Raw genomic sequence first — 20037 nt, 5'->3', positions numbered from 1 at the left:
AAGTGATCAGATTATTAAACAAGTTGGCATGCTTTTATTCTTAATTATGTTATAGTAATAATAGTATTATAACAAGCAAATTCATGCGTCTGTATCGTCATTGCAATGGGAATATATTAGTGCCCTTGAATTTGATGAAATAATATACACTATCTATTTCTTAGGAATTAGTAATGCATAATCAATAAAATAGTCCAACATTCCAACTATTTGTGAATAATGGGACTCTTATTTGTATCACACATTTTTTGGGCAGCCTTATTTGTCTGAGTTGGAAGATAATAATTGTTTACTCAAAAAATCAAAACCAAGAGCAGGTTGATTAGCTTTTCCACGTATAATTGTATATTAAATTAAATAAAGCAGCCGACCATATGCTCCGGATGAAGTAGTTATAGATATAGTCAATGGATCGTGCATTGGCAAAATCGCTTTTTAAGTTATCAATCAAATTAATTAATATTATGATCCATCCCTTTTATGCTTTTTAGCTGTTCACTTGGACATTTCTTGTTAACTTGCATTATTCCATCTTATCCAACCAGAACACTGCAATTAGTAGGAATCTACGTCAATACACACAAAACTTTTTATTTAATTTAAATAATAATTAGAAAGGTTTAAACTCTAAATATATTTTAAATAGATAAGTTTAATTAATAAATATAGGTTATATATATACATATATAAATTAATAAATTCATCCTAAAAATGAGGTTTAATTTGCATAAGTATAAAAACAAAATATGTTTTTATCATTATAAATATATGAATTAAAGTATACATATTATAAATTCAATGCATATATTGTTCTGGAATTCTTTTTACATTTAAAATTTCTTCGTGAAAATTAATTAATTTAAAATGAAATAACATATTACATGCCCTTTTACAATAATTTAGGATTTTTTTAAAAAAATATTAAATACGTATTCATTTAGAAAAAAATATTTTTTTTACTTATATACATAAACTATCTCAATGTCAAATTTCATGTGCATGTGAATTTATCATAAAACTTTCAAATAAAATCAGTTTTGTTTATTTTCATTAAATATAATATGAGCAATTTAATAAAGTAATAGAACCTAGTGATTAATTAGACCATTTAGATCTCTACATCTAAAATCACAATGTCTTCGACCCGTACGGCTACGAGTAGTGAGAGGTACTTATTTGGGCAAACCCTATAAATATTAATTACCTTGCACTATAGCTAATTAATATTCAAACAAGTAAAATCAACTATCAATTGCATTAAAAATACACAAGAAATATTTTATTCAATTTATTGAAAAAAAAGGGATATTACAAACTGCAAAATCAGTCATCAAGCTCGATCTTGATACCACCAATGGTGACGGCGTCGCCGCCGTTAGTCGGCACCAACGTGACCAGCACGTGATCATCATCCTCCGCGTCGAGATCTTCCATAATATCCGAAATCGACAGCCTCAGCTGCGTCTTAATCCTCTTCTCATTCTTATGCTTGTGCGGAACATTCACGAAGCTTCCCGCAAACTCCGTGTTCTCCGCCGTCGTCACGACGTCGTCTTCGTCGTTGATGTAGACGTCGAATTTAACGTAGGAATCGCGATCGACCTCGATCCCTTCGATCACCAATACCTCCTCGAGCTCATCCTTCTCCTTCTTGCTCCTCTTCTTCTTCGGCCTCTTCACCATCACTTTTAAAACCCGGTCCAGTTTCGCAGGAAACTGGGCCGTGGAGTCGGCCGCTTTCGCCCTCCCGAGTTTCTTCAGTTTCCTGAGAACTGAAGAAACCCTGGGAGTCGGGCGGCTGTTAAGCCAGGGTATGTCAACGCCCTGGTACTCGTACCCGAGCTTTCTCGGGTCCAGACAGTCACGGACCTTGACCCGGACCATCCTCGCGTCCTCGTCGTAGAAAAGGAAGGACGCGTTGAGGTAGTCCGGGTCGGTGATGTCCGCCCGCCGCCCGCCCAGGGTTTTCCACACGCTCCACAGCCGGTCGATGTTGGAGTGGTGCGCATAGAAAATCGGGTCGCGGGCGGCCGAGTAGAAATTCCCCATGTTCTCGGTGTTCGGCTGGGTCCTGTCTCCAGTCCAGACGTGCACCGGGCCATGGGGGATCCCCTCGATGGACCCGCCGCCGGGGTTCGGGTCCTCGCCGCGGCGGTAGGGGCTTCCGAAGAAGAGGCGCGGGGTTTTCGAGTTCGACACCATCTGCCGGTACATGACTGTTAGGTTCGTCTGCGCCTGTTGGTCCGTTGTGGTGCTCGGGTCGGTACCGTTGTAGTTGAGGTCGACGAGCGCGGGCGGCTGGTGGGCCCGGTCGCGGAGCGGGTCGTAGAGGGCAGATTTAGGGTTTGCGTACATGGACGGGATCGGCATTCCACGTGGCGCGTCCCAGTTCCAGTAGGGCATCGCGAAGGTGGGGTCGCCGAGGAGTTTCCCGAGGATCCGCTCGTAGAAGTAGAGGTAGTAGCGGTGGAAGGGGAAGAAGAGCCATGAGTTGTGTACCTGCACCACAGAAGCGTAGGAAAAATTATTAGTAATTTTATAATTTAAAAAATATTAACTTAGCAAGGACTGAAGATAAATTTTTATTAATTTCACTTATTTTAAAATAAATTAAAAAAGAAAGAGGAGCTGAAGCTGTTACCTGCAGCTCGAGGTCCGGAAACCCGGCTTGGTCATATGCGCCATCGCAGTAGGCGCAGTGGACGTTGGCCTGCTGCTTAAAACTCCGGGGGTCGTCGTCGGGGAGGGCGCGCATAAGCTCGACGGCTTTGTTGAATTTCGCGATGTACGCGTCATCGGCCAGGTGGGCGGCGGGGCGGACGCGGAGCTTGGCCGGCGGCGGGGGGAATTCGAAGTCGATGGTTTCTCCGGTGAAGGGCGGGCAGCAATTGGTGGGGGTGGCGCCGGCGGGGAGGTCGGCGGGGCCGCATTGGGTGACGTCGGGGGCGGAGATTGGGGCGGCGAAGGAGAAGGGGGAGGTGGCGAGGGTGGTGGCGCCGTAGAGTCCGGCGCCGAGGCCGATTAGTAGGTTTCTTCTGTCGAATTTGGAGGGGAGAGGGGATTCTTGATGATCGTTGTTTGATGATTTGCATGAGATGCTATAGCTGCGGCGGGGAGTTTTGGTGGCGGCGGTGGTGTTGGTGGAGAGAGTGGTGGTGGGATGATGTGAGAGAATGAACGAAGCCATTTTGTTTGGTTGATTATGGATATATTGTTTAGTTGGGATTAGTATATATAGAAAAATGTTTGGATAGTTGGAATTGGATTCATAATTAATTCAAACCGTGGACTATATTATTCACGTCGTGGAACCTTCTTCTTTGTTAATGCATTCACAAACCCTATATTTTACATTTTAGTTTGTATTATTGGCGTAGTCCCTACGTCCCCGAAGAATATGCACTTTGGATTTGTATGAGTTTTAATGCAAAATTAATAAAATAGAAAAAAAGTAGGAAGAAAAAATAATTAAAGCATTATAATGGAGAATGTGTTTCATCGCATTGGAGGGAAAATAGTTCTAAAACTAAAAAGTGTAAATTCTTATGGAAGTGATTAAAAATGAAAAAAATGCATATTCTTATAGGACGGAGGAAGGATAATTCAATTGTCACTAATTTTCATAAAATTATTCTATCTAAATTAATTTATGAGCTTATTTTAATTAAAAAAAAGTAATTATAGCTTATTATCTTATAATTTTTCATATAAAATTTAATTAGTGAAATTGTTTTAATCGAAGGAAAGTGAATATGACTTATTATGTAATTAACTATAGCTAGAATTAAATTTTAAGATTATTTTAATTAAAAATGTGACTATAACTTATAGATTGATGCATACATGGACCATTCAACTTATAATTAATGAAGTAGTTGTAAAGTTGTATTAACGCGTCAACAAGGGTTGCGTTAGTGTGTTTACTAATTTACAGTAATAACTAATAACTTTTAATATTGTGCATTAAAATTATCAACACAAAGACATAATTATATCAATACAACATGTAAATTTTAAATGTCAACACAAAGACATAAGTTTATCAGTACAAGAAGATTGATAAATTTATGTCTTTGTGTTGATGTTTTTAACATACAAAATTGATATTAGTTATGGAGTAGTTATTACCATAACTTAGTTAGTATTTGATCACACACTTGTCCAACAAATAATGTGATGACTAGACATCATATGCCATTATTTTTTTATATACTATTACTATTATTATTAGTTTTTTGTTTGATTTCAGCTAGTTGTGTATACTTTAATTGAATATTATTATTAACAGTTTATTGGATAAATTAGGATATAACAGTCGTTTTCGAATATTATTAGAGTTGATAATTTGAAAAGTAGCGTATTTAATTTTTAGAATTCCAAAATTTTCAAATAAATGTTAATTGTGATGTAGTATGTCATAATATATTTTATTCGATATTATTAAAATTAGTACTAATTTATAAATGAAACACAAGACACTAAAAATGGGATGGTTAACCAACACGTGATCTAACTACCCATTCACTGCGTCAATCGACATTTCCACATTAATTAATTGATGCATGTCGTGATTAGTTGGGAAATTAAGAAAAAAATAGTACTCCCTCCGTTTCACTATAGTTGAGCCATTTTACTATTTCGGAAAGTTTCTTTATATTTGAGTCATTTCCTTATATGGGGAGTAACTTTTTTTTTCTCTTTCTTATTTTACTCTCTCTTGTTTTATTCTCTCTATTTTATTCACTTTATACTTTATTCTCTCTACCTTTTCCTCTCTCTTACTTCTTTATCTATTTATTTAACACACTCAATATTCATTTCTAAAACTCCGTGCCGAAAAGTTTCGCTTCAACTATAGCGAAACGGAGGGAGTACTCCACTACTTTTAACATTTTATATGACAAACGCATGAAATCACTCACTTAATTAAGCAATTATCTTCAAGAAACTACTAATTACATAGAATCTCCACAAGCACAACTCTCACTAAATCATTTAAACTGTAAAACAAACTTTGTGGTTTTTTATACCTTTCTCTAGAAGAAAAGGGAAAGACGAGAACATGTAGAGAAAAAAGCTTAAGAAACTTTACAAATTACACAATTTTTACCTAATTAATGAGACTTAATTTATGCATTAATAGTTAAATTAATAAATAACAAATCAATAGTTTATTTAAGATGATCATGAGTTGGAAAATCTTATCCAACAAATCTAAAAGTCAATTATTAACAAAGTTTATAGATTGTAGTCATTATATTATATCCACCACCACGAGCTCCAATTTCGACGAAAGACGGCAAGTATACTAATTTGAACCAGTCTCTCAATCATCTAATAATTGATCCTAGCATTTACTATTAACAAATAAATAAATAATTTTATACACTAAAAAGTACAAATCCCGATCAATAATAATTAATTGGAAAATTTAATTGATTAGGGTTCACTACATCTATTTTGACTTCGCCAATTAAACTTTATATATATATCTTTTGATTTCTACGTTTCACTTTAATTAATCTAATGCTTCTTCAATTTTCTAGTTACTCAACTTAGGTTACGTTGTCGATTTCCAATTTTATTAGCCGGCCCCCAGCCTGATTCTGATTTTCTTAGAAATGCAAAATTATCTTTCATAAATAGCTAATTATATAAGTAATGTATATAGTCATTTGTATAAGGTCAACGGTATATTCAAATTAATACTAGTTCGTTTGTAAAATAAAACCTCATTTTTATCATAAATATAAAACAAATACAAAAAATTACACATTTAGAGACGGATTATACCGGTCCTAATCAGCAAATTTCCGTCACTAAATAGTGTTAGCGACGGATTAAGGTCAGATTGAAACTGTAATTAAAAAGTTTGTCAGTAAAATCTTTTAGAGACGGATTTGACCGTCCCTAAATTTAGCGACAACTTCACTGACAGAATATGCCTTCACAAAACTTAATGGGGGTTGCGTTTGGAAGGCAGCATTAGAGACTACTGCCTTTATATCCGTCACTAAATCTGGTGTTGCATATTCAAAAATTAGTGACGCCGTACTCTGTCAATAATCTGGTGGATCAATTTATATTCTATTTTAATCATTATTTAACCTATATATTCGAATAAACATAAAATCAATAACTAGCAAATATAAAATCGACTAGATAAACATTAAATCTATTATATAAACATTAAATCCAGAACTTGTAATGATTGGAGATCAAAGTAGTTAAGGTAACAGAAGTATGACGTTCAAAAGAAATCCTACATCTGTACATCATATCAAGTTTGTGATATGTGTGTCAATCATATACTTGCTAAATCAGAAATGTGGCTGGACTTGTGCGATGTCATCATGATCTCTTTCATCATCTCTCTGGTACGTGTGTTAATCATATACTTGCTGAATCAGAAAAGTGGCTGGACTTGTGCGACGTCATCACGATCTCCTTCACTATCTCTTGCACCTCTTGTCGTAGTTCTTGGTGAAATTCTTGGCGCAATTCCTCTCTTATTTCAGCTCGCACAAAAGGATCTAAGTCGGCCTGAGGCAGGAGCATTAATTCCTTAAGTTCCTGCTGAGCTGTCAGGCACGACCTTCCTCTTGACCTTTAAAATGAAGGGACAAAAGTTAGGAAAAAAATTAGATCTTTTATAGATTAGTAATTATTGTAAAAAGATGATTTGATTTTTTTGAGGAATTTACAGCTTCTTAATGCTAAAGCTGAGTAAATGAATAGTTTACATTGAATGGTAAGAACAAGACTAAGACGTACAACACGAAGTCGAGCAGATAGTGCATCAAACAGAAGCATCCTTCCCTAAAATATTTGGTCAGTAGAGCATAGGTCCATATGCAAATAAACAAGATCAGGCAACATAACATTATGGCTTTTGAGAAGAAATCAAATCGTATCATGAAAAAGTTCATAGCCTAATATAGAATGATATTTGCACTTCAAGGTCCATGTCACAACATTGAATGATAAGAAGTGAATTGAATTGACAAAAGTTATAAGTTCAGACCACAAACAAATATCTAAGCGACAGATAAAAAGAGAAAAGCAATACCATGCATTCTGCATAATTAATTGTCCAAGAGAAATAGTACATAAATAAGCAACTGCTCACCTAATTTCCCAACACAACACAACAATCATTGATCATGTAACGACTGGGTACGTTGTTTGTTGCATCAATGACAATGTCATACTTGTTATACACCGAAAACCGCAAAAATGAAGTTGAACTCAGTATTTGGCACAAACAATACATGTTCTCTGAGGATCAAAACTTAGAAAGAATACCATACCCTCTCATAATTTCCAAGGCGTTTGATGTGCGGAACGCTTCCTTGTGCTCTACTATTTGGACGGTAGAGTTAATCCTGAAGACACAATACCAAGATAAAAAGGCATGAATACCATCGCATCCTCTCGCTGCAATTTTGTGATATTGAAGTACAGAACCGCTTACGCGCGACATGAAGATTGAAGCAGCAGCTGACTCTACTTTTGATCTTCCTATAAATGCTTCCGTCTGAATTATCTAGATGAACGATGGACCAAATAATTTTTTACTTATATACGTAACTATCTCTATGTCAAATTTCACGTGCATGTGAATTTATCATAAAACTTTCAAACAAAATCAATTTTGTCTATTTTCATTACATATAATATGAGCAATCTAATAAACACAAAAAGTAATACCAAGTGATTAATTAGACCATTGAAAGTCACAATGTCTTCGAACCGTACGGCCACTATAACAAATACCCTCTTCGTCCCGCTTAAGATGACACGTTTTCCTTTTTAGTTTGTCCCAATTAAGATGACATATTTCCTCTTTTGGAAACTTTCTCTTTCCAATTAATATACCCAGCCACTTTTTATCACTCCTATTAAAATATTCATCTTTCTTTCTCTCTCTATTTTTATACTTACACTCACATTTTCTCTCTCCAATTAAACACTTTAACCAATAACTCCTAAAATCCCGTGCCGGCTAAGCAATGTGTCATTTTAGCCGGGACGGAGGGAGTATATATTATAAGGCCGCAAAATTAGGGACGCAGGTGCTTGCGTTGGGAACTTTATATAAATAACTAAAATTTGTGATGCAAAAATAAGCGTCCTTAAATTAGAGACGCATCGAAGTGTTTAAATTAGAGATGTATCACCTCTATTGATATAGACTTGTTTTTAATTGTTTAATTGGTTTTCTATATGCAGTAGCTATCAATTATTATCATAGGGATATTAAATATCTTAGATAATAAAAGTTTATTTTATAACTCTGTAACTTTTATGCAATGATTTAATAATCGTTATGATATAGTTTCACCAATAGTCAATATTTTGCTGGTGATTAGAAGATCACGAAAATAGAAATAAAATTTTCAATTGATTTAAGCTTTCCATGAATAAAATCACAGATGATTATATCCAAAATTATTGCGAGCATTTGATAAACAAATCTGATATAAGACAGAATTAACATTGCACGTTTAAAATCATTATCATTTAGGACGCAAAATGTGGTTGCGTCTCTAATTTCACTAATAATTTTTTTTTACTTCTAAGTTATATCCCTAATTAAGCATATCTAATTGTAAATTGTAAAATCAATAAAAATGCTAGGGATTAAAACAACAAATCGGCTCTCTCTCTCTCTCCCCCCTCCCACTCACCCCAACGCCGCCGCCCAAAGCCCTGGCTGCATCCCAACCGCGCAACACCGTCGTTCCGCCACCGTGAGTAACAATCACTCATTTACATGAGTTTATCTATTTGAGTTATTTTTATCGTTTTTATTGAAATTGTAGTGGATTTAGGAGATTTAAAGTTTTATAGGATATTTCTGTCTGTTTGTTCCGATTTCCTCAGGTAACAATCACTCAATTTACATGAGTTTATCTATTTGAGTTATTTTAATTTTTTTGAATGTAAATGTAGTGGATTTAGTTGATTTATAGGAAATTTTTATCTGTTTGTTTCGATTTTTTTTTTTTGTTGCACTTATTGATTTTTAGAGTTTGCTGAATTGTTGTAAGAGTTCTAATCGGGCTACATCCTGTAATTTGGAGCATTGTACATGCATTTGAATTTTTTTCTCTGGATTTGTCTTATATTTGAAATTTATTACTGGCAGTTGAAAGTTTTCATATTTATCTAATTATATGGATGTTTCGATTCAATATTTTAACCATGATGTGTAACTAAGAAGCTTTCTGGACCATCATGATTTTTATTTCAATTATTTTAAATATTTTTGTTATTTTTTTCCTTTTTTACGGTCTGCCAATGGATGAAGATGCTCTTGTAAATTGCAATCCTATATGACATTGTTTCAGCTGTTTTTTTGAACCTTTGTAGCAATTGGACATTTGTTTAGTTTACCTTGGACAACTTTTACAGGTGGAGAATGAGGATGTAACACCCCGAGTTTTCTTGCATAGATTTTTGGAGTATAAAAAAAAATTGGACGAAGAGATGATCGAATCTATGTTAAGTTGATTTTATCATGAGTAAAGGAATTAAGTTATGTTTGGTTCTTATACAATATGGAATTAAAGTGTAAGGAATTTCAAGTTTATAAACTACAATGGTTGGAGGAAGAGAAAGGAGAATGCCAAGAATTTCACATAAATAGGTGTGCAAGTGTTATTGAAATTTATTCAAAAGAAGAAAGGTTGGAGGTATACCTTACAATATAGGAGAACTACCTTTCATGAAAAAGATTACATGGATATCGGTGCTGGAACAAGTAGAGAAGATATATCTACTTTACAAAAGAAATTTCCTAAGAAAGCTAAATGAAGTAAAGAAACAAAAGTAGGGATTTGCTAAATCTTCATTGAGGATCCTCTCTACACACATCTCGATTCTTGATCCCCACTCCATGCCAAGAGGTCAATTAGTAGTCTCTTCGAGATAGCATGAGTTGTCTCTTAACCTGCCAAGGAAATTCCCAAAATAGTTAGATTCCTTCTTCAACAAAAACCAATGAAAAATGGTATTCAAGAAAATGGTAAGGAGCCATTTAAAGATTTGCAAGAGTGTTTGCAAGGAGACAATGAATAAGATATCTCAAATCTTCCCAAAGTGGATGTAATGACAATTGGATAAAGAATGATGAGTCATCCCCTTAATCTAAAGAGTGAAAAGTCCTTTTCTACCACATGGTCAATTAAGAAACTTGATCACCAAGTATAACACCTCCCAAGACTTTCACCAACAAGGTAAGGAAGCCTTTATCAAGATTCAAAAAGAGAGATGAACAATTAGCTCAAAAGAGAATTTGGTATCTTCCCCAGCAAGTCAAAAGAGTTGGCTATATAAAGAGCCATACCACACCTCTTGCTTCACCTTTTTACCACTTAGAAACTTCTCTGGAAAGAGTAGCAAGGAATGAGAGGAGAGGGAGGAAGCTCTTGAGCTGCCCAACAATTAAGGAATCACCAAAGCAAGGTAATTCTCCCCAACATCCTTTACGTAAATAGCATTCATATAGACTTCAACATAGCAAGCTCTAGATGAAAACTTAGAACTAGCCTCAACAATTAGTGGGAATTTGTAAAGCATGGTTAGCCAAGCAACGATGGAACCCAGCAGCATCAACACATAAGGACTTGCAATAATAAGAAATAGGCTGCTCATGAACATAAGACAGTAGCAATGCACCTTTCAAAGAAATAAGAGAACTCTCTCCATCAAGTAACAGTTAAGGATGAGAACTCATCTCAAGAATCCAACTTTTGAACTTAGCACACATAGCTACTGCCCTTAAGAGGACTAAGTAAAATAGCTAAGTTAGAAGACTTAGCTTAGTATACGGGGAGCTGTCTGGCGATGGTCGAGCGACGGCGGAGCGCCGGAGAGCTCGACAGAGGCCATCGCGAGGGGCGCTGGGAAACTCCTCGTCAACAACCAGAGACCCGCAGCCGACGAGAGGCTCGACGGAGGAGGCGAGCGGCAGGGAGCAGCGATAACGGCAAGGACAGCCGCTGGACGCCAGCTCGACGAAGGCAGTGATGTCACCGGAGGTGTTCCTGCAGTCACGAGGAAGAGGCAGCTGAGGCGGCGCTGGATTCGACCGCCTCTGATCCGGCAGAGAGATCGGAGGATGGTTACGGAGTCACCGAGGGAGAGAGAAAACTCGGTGGTGAATGAGAAACGGAGAGAGAGGACCGATGAGAATCACCGGCGATAGGGAGCGCCGGCGATTCGATCGGTGATGGACAGCCAACGGTGGTGGAGCTGGACAGCGAGAAAGAGCTCGACGCCGAGAGAGCTGGGCGGAGATGGAGGGTGCTGGCACGAGTCGCTGGCGACCCTGTGACGCCGGCCGAAGGAGTATTGGCGGCGGAATCGGCGCCGCTGATTTCCTAAATTGGGGATCTCAATTTGAGAAGGTGAAGAGAAAGGAAATTCACGATGAAGAAGAAGGAAAAGGAGTATATTGGGCCAGTCTTATTTTTTTTTAATTGGGCCATAGTAATTGAAAGGATATAGTTGGGCCGGAGGAATTAAAAGTATGGGCTGAAGTGTTTTAGTTAAAATTGGGCCAGTAAGCAAATTATGAGTTGGGCCATTTTATTAGTGGAGGATTTGGACTGAAATTTAACTAAAGAGGCGTGTTGTCCTAAATTAGTAATTGGGCCAAGAATTATTTATGTTGGATTGGAATTTAATTTAAGGACTTGAGTTGGAGCTCAATCAATTAATTCCCGAATAATTTACTAAGTTTTCGAAGATGGAAAATATTGAAGTTGGAGGAGCGAGTGGGCAGCCTTAAGAAAATTCAAAGAAATGATTTAGAGAGAGATTTTCCATGAATCCATACTGTAGTAAATAAATACCCAAGTGATTATCTTCGAGAAAATAGAGATTTCCCCGAAATTAGTGAAGTGAATAATCAAACCTTATGAAGTAGTGAAGCCCGAGGTAGGATTAGAAATCCTATAAGCCGAGACTAAGATATAGGTGCTATCCATTAGGATGCATGCATTGTTTCTCACGAGAAATATTTCAAGTACTAATTAGCGTGCTACGCTATTTATTTTCAAAGGATATTTTGCTCGAGGGCAAAGTGAGGCCAACACTAGAGTTGTTATTTGGAGATAAGCATATCAGGTGGGCTTTCTTTTAATATCCAGCACTATAGTGTGGATATAAAGCAAATACTTTTGAAGTTATGAAAAATCATTTTCTCAAAAATGAAGCAGTGATTATTTTAAAGTTGTTGTCATGCCATAAAATGTTTGTTTTGAGGCCTATCTGTTGGGGTTGTAACCCGCGGGTTTTGGCGATGCCAGCCCGAGTCTAACGAATTCGGTTCCCAATAGGACCGCAAATCCTGTTCGGAATAATGTGCACGAGAGCCGTGAGCCATCAGCTTGTTGGCCGGCGATGTGTCCGCTGAAGGTGGCCACCTTCACGGTACACGATTCTCAGATTTGGCGAGTGATTTGGAGAACTTAGATTGATCAATCGAACTTTTAGCTCACAAAAGAATTTAGTATGCTCGGGCCTTTTAAGAAAAATCCCCGTGTGATACTGTGGATGGATGACAACTATATATTGTATGTTTTGTTTTCGGCATGTGTCCACTGGGTACTCTGTACTCAGCCCTGCATGTATTTATAAACGTGGAGATTTAAGCAAAAGGGCGGAGGCGTGCTGATCAGAGTCGATGCTACTTAAGAAAATAAGTGTGGATCTCTCGACGCTTCGTGTCTTCATACGCGAAGTCGTTCTCTGGACTTTTTCCGCTGCAGTTTGTTAAGAGAGAATAGTAAACTCTCAACATCGTAACTCTGATTCATTTTGATGAAATGCTATTGTCATTTAAATCCTTGTATTTGAATGCTTGGATCCTATCTTATGATATTGTTTGACTTTTCAATGTGCAAGTTCCATTTTCATTTCTTCCTAATTCCTTTAAATCCTTTTATTAGTCGCGATTTACCCGCTTTCGCTATCCTTAGCAAAAATGCGGTCGTGACAGAGGAGGAGGAGTTCAACACTGATAAACTTTCTATCTTGATGTTGAGTGCTAAGAATGTATTGATTAGTTGAAGAGAACAGGGGCAAGTACATGTATCTCAAGATAATAAGGACTGATTTTGAGATTTGACTCAACCTTGTTTCTTGCATGACCAATATAGCATTTTAACAGTTGTTTCAGAAGATTCTGATGCATAAATTTATTCTTTTCTTCCAGAGATGTGATGATGCTAGGCAATTCATGATATTCAGGCGCCCTAGTCCTGGTGCTGGTAAGAAACTTTTGTACCTTCACTTTCATGACTCTAATGTTTTGTAGCTTCCGTTTCATGCCTCTAAGCTTCTAGCCCCCTGTCTCTTTCGTAGGTACTTTGGATTGCGTTTGAGTTGATGGAGGTTAGTTTTATTATAATGTCTATTCTAGTTCCATATTTATGTAGATCATTGTGGAGCTTGTCATTTGTATCAAATTTGGACATGATTCATTTTTCACTTACTTTGTAGGCCTATTTTCTTACACAAGACCTATTATATTATTTGATGGTGTTACAGATTTTATTTTTTGTTTTTCACTTATCTGCCAAAGTCATTGTTTGTTTGTTAATGGTGATTCTTTCTCTGCCCAAACTGCAGGAACATCGACAACTTTTGTAATAATTAAGGGACGGGTCATAACTGTTGCTTCAGTTGGTGATTCTCGTGGTGTGCTTGAATCGGCTAAAGGGATTATATATTATCTATCAACATAATTTGCAGTAGAAGAAGGTATGAGTTTGAACTTTGGTACCACGTAATATCTTGCTTATGTTATTTAGGGTTTTGTGTTGTAACCATTTTTGCAGATTAGAGTCTTGCACCTTATATGTTATGGATCTCCATAGGTGAAAGATCGAACTCGTGGGTAAGAAAGTTCAATTTTTTAAGTATGTTATTTTCATACTTTTATGATAGTGAAATAGTATATTTATGATTTTTGTTCTTGTTGAACAGAGGCATTATTTCAGCAACATGTCAAGCGTCCTTCCATCAAAGTATGGAAGCAAAAGTTGTTTTATTTCCTACAAGGTTCCCCACTAAACTCTAACTTAATGTTCGTGTTCTGCTGAAATATCTCTGCTGCTCTATTCACTGCAGCATAAATTATAAATTAGTTGTTTTTTTACTTGATAGGACACTATGAACCTGTTTTTGCGAGGTGGACCACAGAAAGGCGTGCAGTATGTCGATGGGTTGAAGATTGGGACTTCAAAAAAATTATTATTTGTTAGAATCAAGTATGTTTTGCTTGTTTTGGCCTTTTTTATGGGGCATTCAACTCCATTGTAATAACTGTACGTTGAAAATTTATGCGTAAGTGTTTGGTTAGTGAGATTCACTAATTGGTGTTGAACTAATTTAGGAACAAAAGTTTATTGAAGGAAGAGGAAAGCAGTCGAGTACTTTTGATGTTACATAATATGATATTAAACACAAAAGTTGGGTTTAGGATGCTTTTTGAAAGTGTTTCTAAATGCTTGAAGGGATGCTTTATGTCTCTAAACATTTAGGGACCGCTTTTTTATTAATGTCTCTAAGTAAGCATTTAGGGACGCTTTTTAGATAGTGTCTCTAAGAATTTGGGGATGCTTTTAAAAAGAATTAATTCGCCAACGCTTGTTACTTGCGTCCTTATATTTATTTGACACACCTAATAAGAACCTAATAAGAACGCTTTTTGAATTGTTGGTGAAATATTTAGAAACATAAAATAAATTAACTAAAAAGCGTCCTTAGCAATGTTTTTATTTTTAGTGGGCTACGAGTAGTGAGAGGTACTAATTTGGGCAAACCCTATAAATATAATGTCAAAATCTTTGAATATTAATTACCTTGCAATACAGCTAATTAATATTCAAACATATAAATTCCGACACCTTTTCTCCATTCCATTTTCACACAACAGTAAAATCAACGATCAATTGCATTAAAAATACACATGAAATATTTTTATCAATTTATTGAAAAAAAAAAGGATATTACAAATTGAAAAATCAGTCATCAAGCTCGATCTTGATGCCACCAATGGTGACGGCGTCGCCGCCGTTAGTCGGCACCAACGTGACCAGCACATGCTCATCATCCTCCGCGTCGAGATCTTCCATAATATCCGAAATCGACAGCCTCAGCTGCGTCTTAATCCTCTTCTCATTCTTATGCTTGTGCGGAACATTCACAAAGCTTCCCGCAAACTCCGTGTTATCCGCCGTTGTCACAACGTCGTCTTCGTCGTTGATGTAGACGTCGAATTTAACGTAGGAATCGCGATCGATCTCGATCCCTTCGATCACCAATACCTCCTCGAGCTCATCCTTCTCCTTCCTGCTCCTCTTCGTCTTCGGCCTCTTCACCATCACTTTTAAAACCCGGTCCAGTTTCGCAGGAAACTGGGCCGGAGAGTCGGCCGCGTTCGCCCTCCCGAGTTTCTTCAGTTTCCGCTGAACTGAAGAAACCCTGGGAGTCGGGCGGCTGTTAAGCCAGGGTATGTCAACGCCCTGGTACTCGTACCCGAGCTTTCTCGGGTCGAGGCAGTCCCGGACCTTGACCCGGACCATCCTCGCGTCCTCGTCGTAGAAAAGGAAGGACGCGTTGAGGTAGTCCGGGTTGGTGATGTCCGCGCGCCGCCCGCCCAGGGTTTTCCACACGCTCCACAGCCGGTCGATGTTGGAGTGGTGCGCGTAGAAAATCGGGTCCCGGGCGGCCGAGTAGAAATTCCCCATGTTCTCGATGTTCGGCTGGGTCCTGTCGCCAGTCCAGACGTGCACCGAGCCGTGGGGGATCCCCTCGATGGACCCACCGCCCGGGTTCGGGTCATCGCCGCGGCGGTAGGGGCTTCCGAAGAAGAGACGCGGGGTTTTCGAGTTCGACACCATCTGTCGGTACATGACGGTTAGGTTCGTCTACGCCTGTTGGTCCGGTGTGGTGCTCGGGTCGGTACCGTTGTAGTTGAGGTCGATGAGCGTGGGCGGCTGGTGGGCCCGGTCGCGGAGCGGGTCGTAGAGGGCAGATTTAGGGTTTGCGTACATGGACGGGATCGGCATTCCACGTGGCGCGTCATAGTTCCAGTAGGGCATCGCGAAGGTAGGGTCGCCGAGGAGTTTCCCGAGGATCCGCTCGTAGAAGTAGAGGTAGTAGCGGTGGAAAGGGAAGAAGAGCCATGAGTTGTGGACCTGCACCACAGAAGCGGACGCAGAAAAAAATATTAGTAATTTTATAATTTAAAAAATATTAACTTAGTAAGGACCGAAGATAATTTTTTATTAATTTTACTTATTTTAAAATAAATTAAAAAAGAAAGAGGAGCTGAAGCCGTTACCTGCAGCTCGAGGTCGGGAAACCCGGCTTGGTCATACGCGCCATCGCAGTAAGCGCAGTGGACGTTGGCCTGCTGCTTAAAACTGCGGGGATCATCATCGGGGAGGGCGCGCATAAGCTCGACGGCTTTGTTGAATTTCGCGATGTACGCGTCATCGGCCAGGTGGGCGGCGGGGCGGACGCGGAGCTTGGCCGGCGGCGGGGGGAATTCGAAGTCGATGATTTCTCCGGTGAAGGGCGGGCAGCAATTGGTGGGGGTGGCGCCGGCGGGGAGGTCGGCGGGGCCGCATTGGGTGACGTCGGGGGCGGAGATCGGGGCGGCGAAGGAGAAGGGGGAGGTGGCGAGGGTGGTGGCGCCGTAGAGTCCGGCGCCGAGACCGATTAGTAGGTTTCTTCTGTCGAATTTGGAGGGGAGAGGGGATTCTTGATGATCGTTGTTTGATGATTTGCATGAGATGTTATAGCTGCGGCGGCGGGGTTTGGTGGCGGTGGCAGTGGTGATGGTGTGGAGAGTGGTGGTGGGATGAATTGAGAGAGTGAATGAAGCCATTTTGTTTGGTTGATTATGGCCATATTGTTTAGTTGGGATTAGTATATATAGAAAAATGTTTGGATAGTTGGAATTGAATTCATTATTAATTCAAACCGTGGACTATTATTTACGTCACGGAACCTTCTTATTTATTAATGCATTCACAAACACCTACATTTTACATTTCAATCTGTACTACTAGGTGGATCTTAGGTGGATCGCTAGTTATGACTCGTTATTATATAATTATTCATTTTATGATACTACTATTACTTTAATTCAAAGGAGGAAGTTGTAGTAATGATTTATTAACTTATAGTTATTATTCATATGACATTAGATATGATTGTGAAATTATTTTAAGAAGAGGGGTACTATGACGTATTGTGTGATTATTTGTATATATTAAATTATGAAATTATTTTAGTTAGAAGTGTGACTAAAACTCAGTTTGATATAATTATTTGTTCAGAATAAATTATAAAATTCAATTCATAAAATAAATATAATATATATTCAACCATCATATATAATCTTTGAAATCGAACGAACGATATATAATTACTTATATAGCTAGTATTGAACAATAGATTGATGCATACATGGACCATTCAACTTTATATTGATGCAAACATGCATGGACCATTCAACTTATAATTAATGAAGTAGTTGTAAAATTGTATAAACGCGTCCAACAAATAATTTGACGACAACACACCATTTACCACTTTATTTTAGTGGAATAGTACATTACTATTAGTCTTTCCAATGATTTCAATTGTGTATACTTTAGTTGAATATTATTTGTAACAGTTTATTGCGACAAATTGGGATATAATAGTAATTGTTTCCAAATATTATTAGAGTTTTTTTATATAAAAGATTAGTATTATCATTTTTATTATTATTAATTAATTGATGCATGTCGTGATTAGTTGGAAAATTAATATAAAAAAAATAGTACTCCACTACTTCTTTTAACATTTTATATGGCAAACGCATGTAATCACTCACTTAAGCAATTATCTTCAAGAAACTAATTACATAGAATCTTCACAAGCACAACTCTCACTAATCATTTAAACAGTAAAACAAACTCTGTGGTTTTTTTATACCTTGCTCTTGAAAAGAAAAAGGAAAGACGAGTATATGTAGAGAAAAAAGCTTAAGAAACTCTACAAATTACACACTTTTTACCTAATTAATGAGACTTTATATATGCATTAATATGATGAATAATTTAGTAAATCAACTTGATGCACTTTTACTAGTTAAATTAATAAATAACAAATTAATAGTAGTTTATTTAAGATGATCATGAGTTAAAAAATCTTATCCAAGTCAATTACTTGAACAAATTTTATACTACTAGATTGTAGTGATAATATTATATCCACGACCACGAGCTCCAATTTCGAAGAAAGACGGCAAGTATACTAATTTGAACCAGTCTCTCAAGTCTCAATCATCTAATAATTGATGCTAGTAGGTCTGTCAAATCGGGTATCCGCGGATACCCGATCCGAAAATTTCGGGTACCCATTCTGAATTTCTCAAAATATAGTATCCGATGCCCGATTCGAATTTTATTTCGGGTACCCAATTACCCGACTCGGGTATCTAGTCCCGAATGATCGGGTATCCAGTCCGGATTTCAATTCCAATTTTGACTTTTTTTCAAAAAAAAAATATTGACTTCAAACTTTTAGAAATATTAACGTGTAAGTCTAATTTAATACAAACTTGAAATTGTATTTAAGAGAAAACAACTATACAATTTTAGAAACAAAAAATTCTTTAGTTGTAACATATATTAAAAAAAAAGACTTTGATCCATCCACAATTAACTCAATAAACATCACACTCTTAAGTTCAAACTTCGTCTGTAACAAACATCACAATTCAATGATTCATAAGTTCAATAAGACAAAAACCTTCACAATTCATAACATCTAACAATAACATCCATCTACAATAACCATCAAAGATTCAAAATTGATAATATCAAAAGTCCACAAAAAGGCGAGAGAGCTGACGGAGGTAGAGAGCGGCAGCGGTGGTGGCGGTGGCTGGGCAGTATGGGCTGCGGCGAAGGCGAGAGAGCAGGAGAAGGGAGAGATGTTGCGGCGCTGGGAGAGGAGACGGCGGCGGCGGAGGGATAGAGCGGGAGTGGGAAAGAAGGCGACGGCGTCTCTGTGCAGTCAGTAACTCATTAACCCTAATATTTAATTATTTAAAATATGGTTAGGTATAGGATTAGTCGGCTAATGTTTATTGTTTAATTATTTAAAATATGATTAGTAATAGGAAGTAGGAATAGTCGGCGCTCATGTTTAATATTTAATTACTTAAATTGTTGAAAATTAAATAAATTCATTATATATTAATTTTTAAAAAAATCAGATAATTCGGGTATACCCGATCGGGTAACCCGATACCCGAAAAACCAAAATTCTCAATACCCGATCCCGATCCGAAATCCGATTTTTTGGGTTTTGGGTATCCAATTACTACCCGATACCCGAAAAACCAAAATTCTCAATACCCGATCCCGATCCGAAACCCGATTTTTTGGGTTTTGGGTATCCAACTACCTGATTTTTCGGGTTCGGATATTGGGTATCCAATACCCAGTATCCATTTTGACGGGCCTAGATGCTAGCATTTACTAAGTATATATTAACAAATAAATAAATAATTTTATACACTAAAAAGTACAAATCCCGATTGATAATAATTAATTGGGAATTTTAATTGATTAGGGTTCACTACATCTATTTTGACTTCGCCAATTAAAACTTTATCTCTCTCTTTTGATTTCTACGTTTCACTTTAATTAATTTAATGCTTCTTCAATGTTCTAGTTACTCAACTTAGGTTACGTTGTCGATTTTTCCATTTTTATAAGCCGGCCCCCAAACCTGATTCTGATTTTTCTTAGAAATGCAAAATTATCTTTCACAAATAGCTAATTATATAAGTAATGTATATAGTTATTTGTATTAAGGTAAGTGGTATATTCAAATTAATTAATACTTCGTTTGTAAAATAAAATCTCATTTTATCATAAATATAAAAGCTTGCATTAAAATTTCAACTTCACTTTTCTATTTTTAGGAAATGTATATTACTATTAAATTGTTCAT

The 20037-nt window shown here is 37.3% G+C and overlaps 1 protein-coding gene, 1 long non-coding RNA gene and 1 pseudogene across 4 annotated transcripts; 1 reads left to right on the top strand and 2 right to left on the bottom strand.

Annotated features, from left to right (window-relative positions):
• Positions 1–1264: 1264 nt before the first annotated feature.
• LOC125202666 (polyphenol oxidase, chloroplastic-like) lies at positions 1265–3187 on the bottom strand. Its single transcript, XM_048101114.1, has 2 exons — positions 2642–3187; positions 1265–2499 (listed from the first exon to the last, which is right to left on the bottom strand). The coding sequence occupies exons 1-2, from the start codon at positions 3185–3187 to the stop codon at positions 1324–1326; spliced, it is 1722 nt and encodes a 573-aa protein (XP_047957071.1). The 3' UTR covers positions 1265–1323.
• A 5471-nt stretch (positions 3188–8658) lies between these two features.
• On the top strand, positions 8659–14383 carry LOC125200975. 3 transcript variants are annotated; one of them, XR_007172818.1, is made up of 8 exons: positions 9661–10470; positions 12071–12135; positions 13226–13280; positions 13375–13404; positions 13642–13773; positions 13851–13909; positions 13999–14073; positions 14179–14383. It is a non-coding gene; the product is annotated as an uncharacterized LOC125200975 (long non-coding RNA). The 3 variants fall into 3 exon arrangements; XR_007172819.1 differs by lacking the exons at positions 9661–10470; positions 12071–12135 and adding an exon at positions 8659–8753; XR_007172817.1 differs by lacking the exon at positions 12071–12135.
• A 529-nt stretch (positions 14384–14912) lies between these two features.
• Positions 14913–16909, bottom strand: LOC125203899 (annotated as a pseudogene).
• Positions 16910–20037: the final 3128 nt, after the last annotated feature.

Source organism: Salvia hispanica, chromosome 1 (assembly GCF_023119035.1).
Source record: "Salvia hispanica cultivar TCC Black 2014 chromosome 1, UniMelb_Shisp_WGS_1.0, whole genome shotgun sequence".
NCBI classification, from domain to species: Eukaryota; Viridiplantae; Streptophyta; class Magnoliopsida; order Lamiales; family Lamiaceae; genus Salvia; species Salvia hispanica.
Note: the sequence above shows the minus strand (reverse complement) of the source record. Positions and strands in the feature narration are given on the sequence as shown.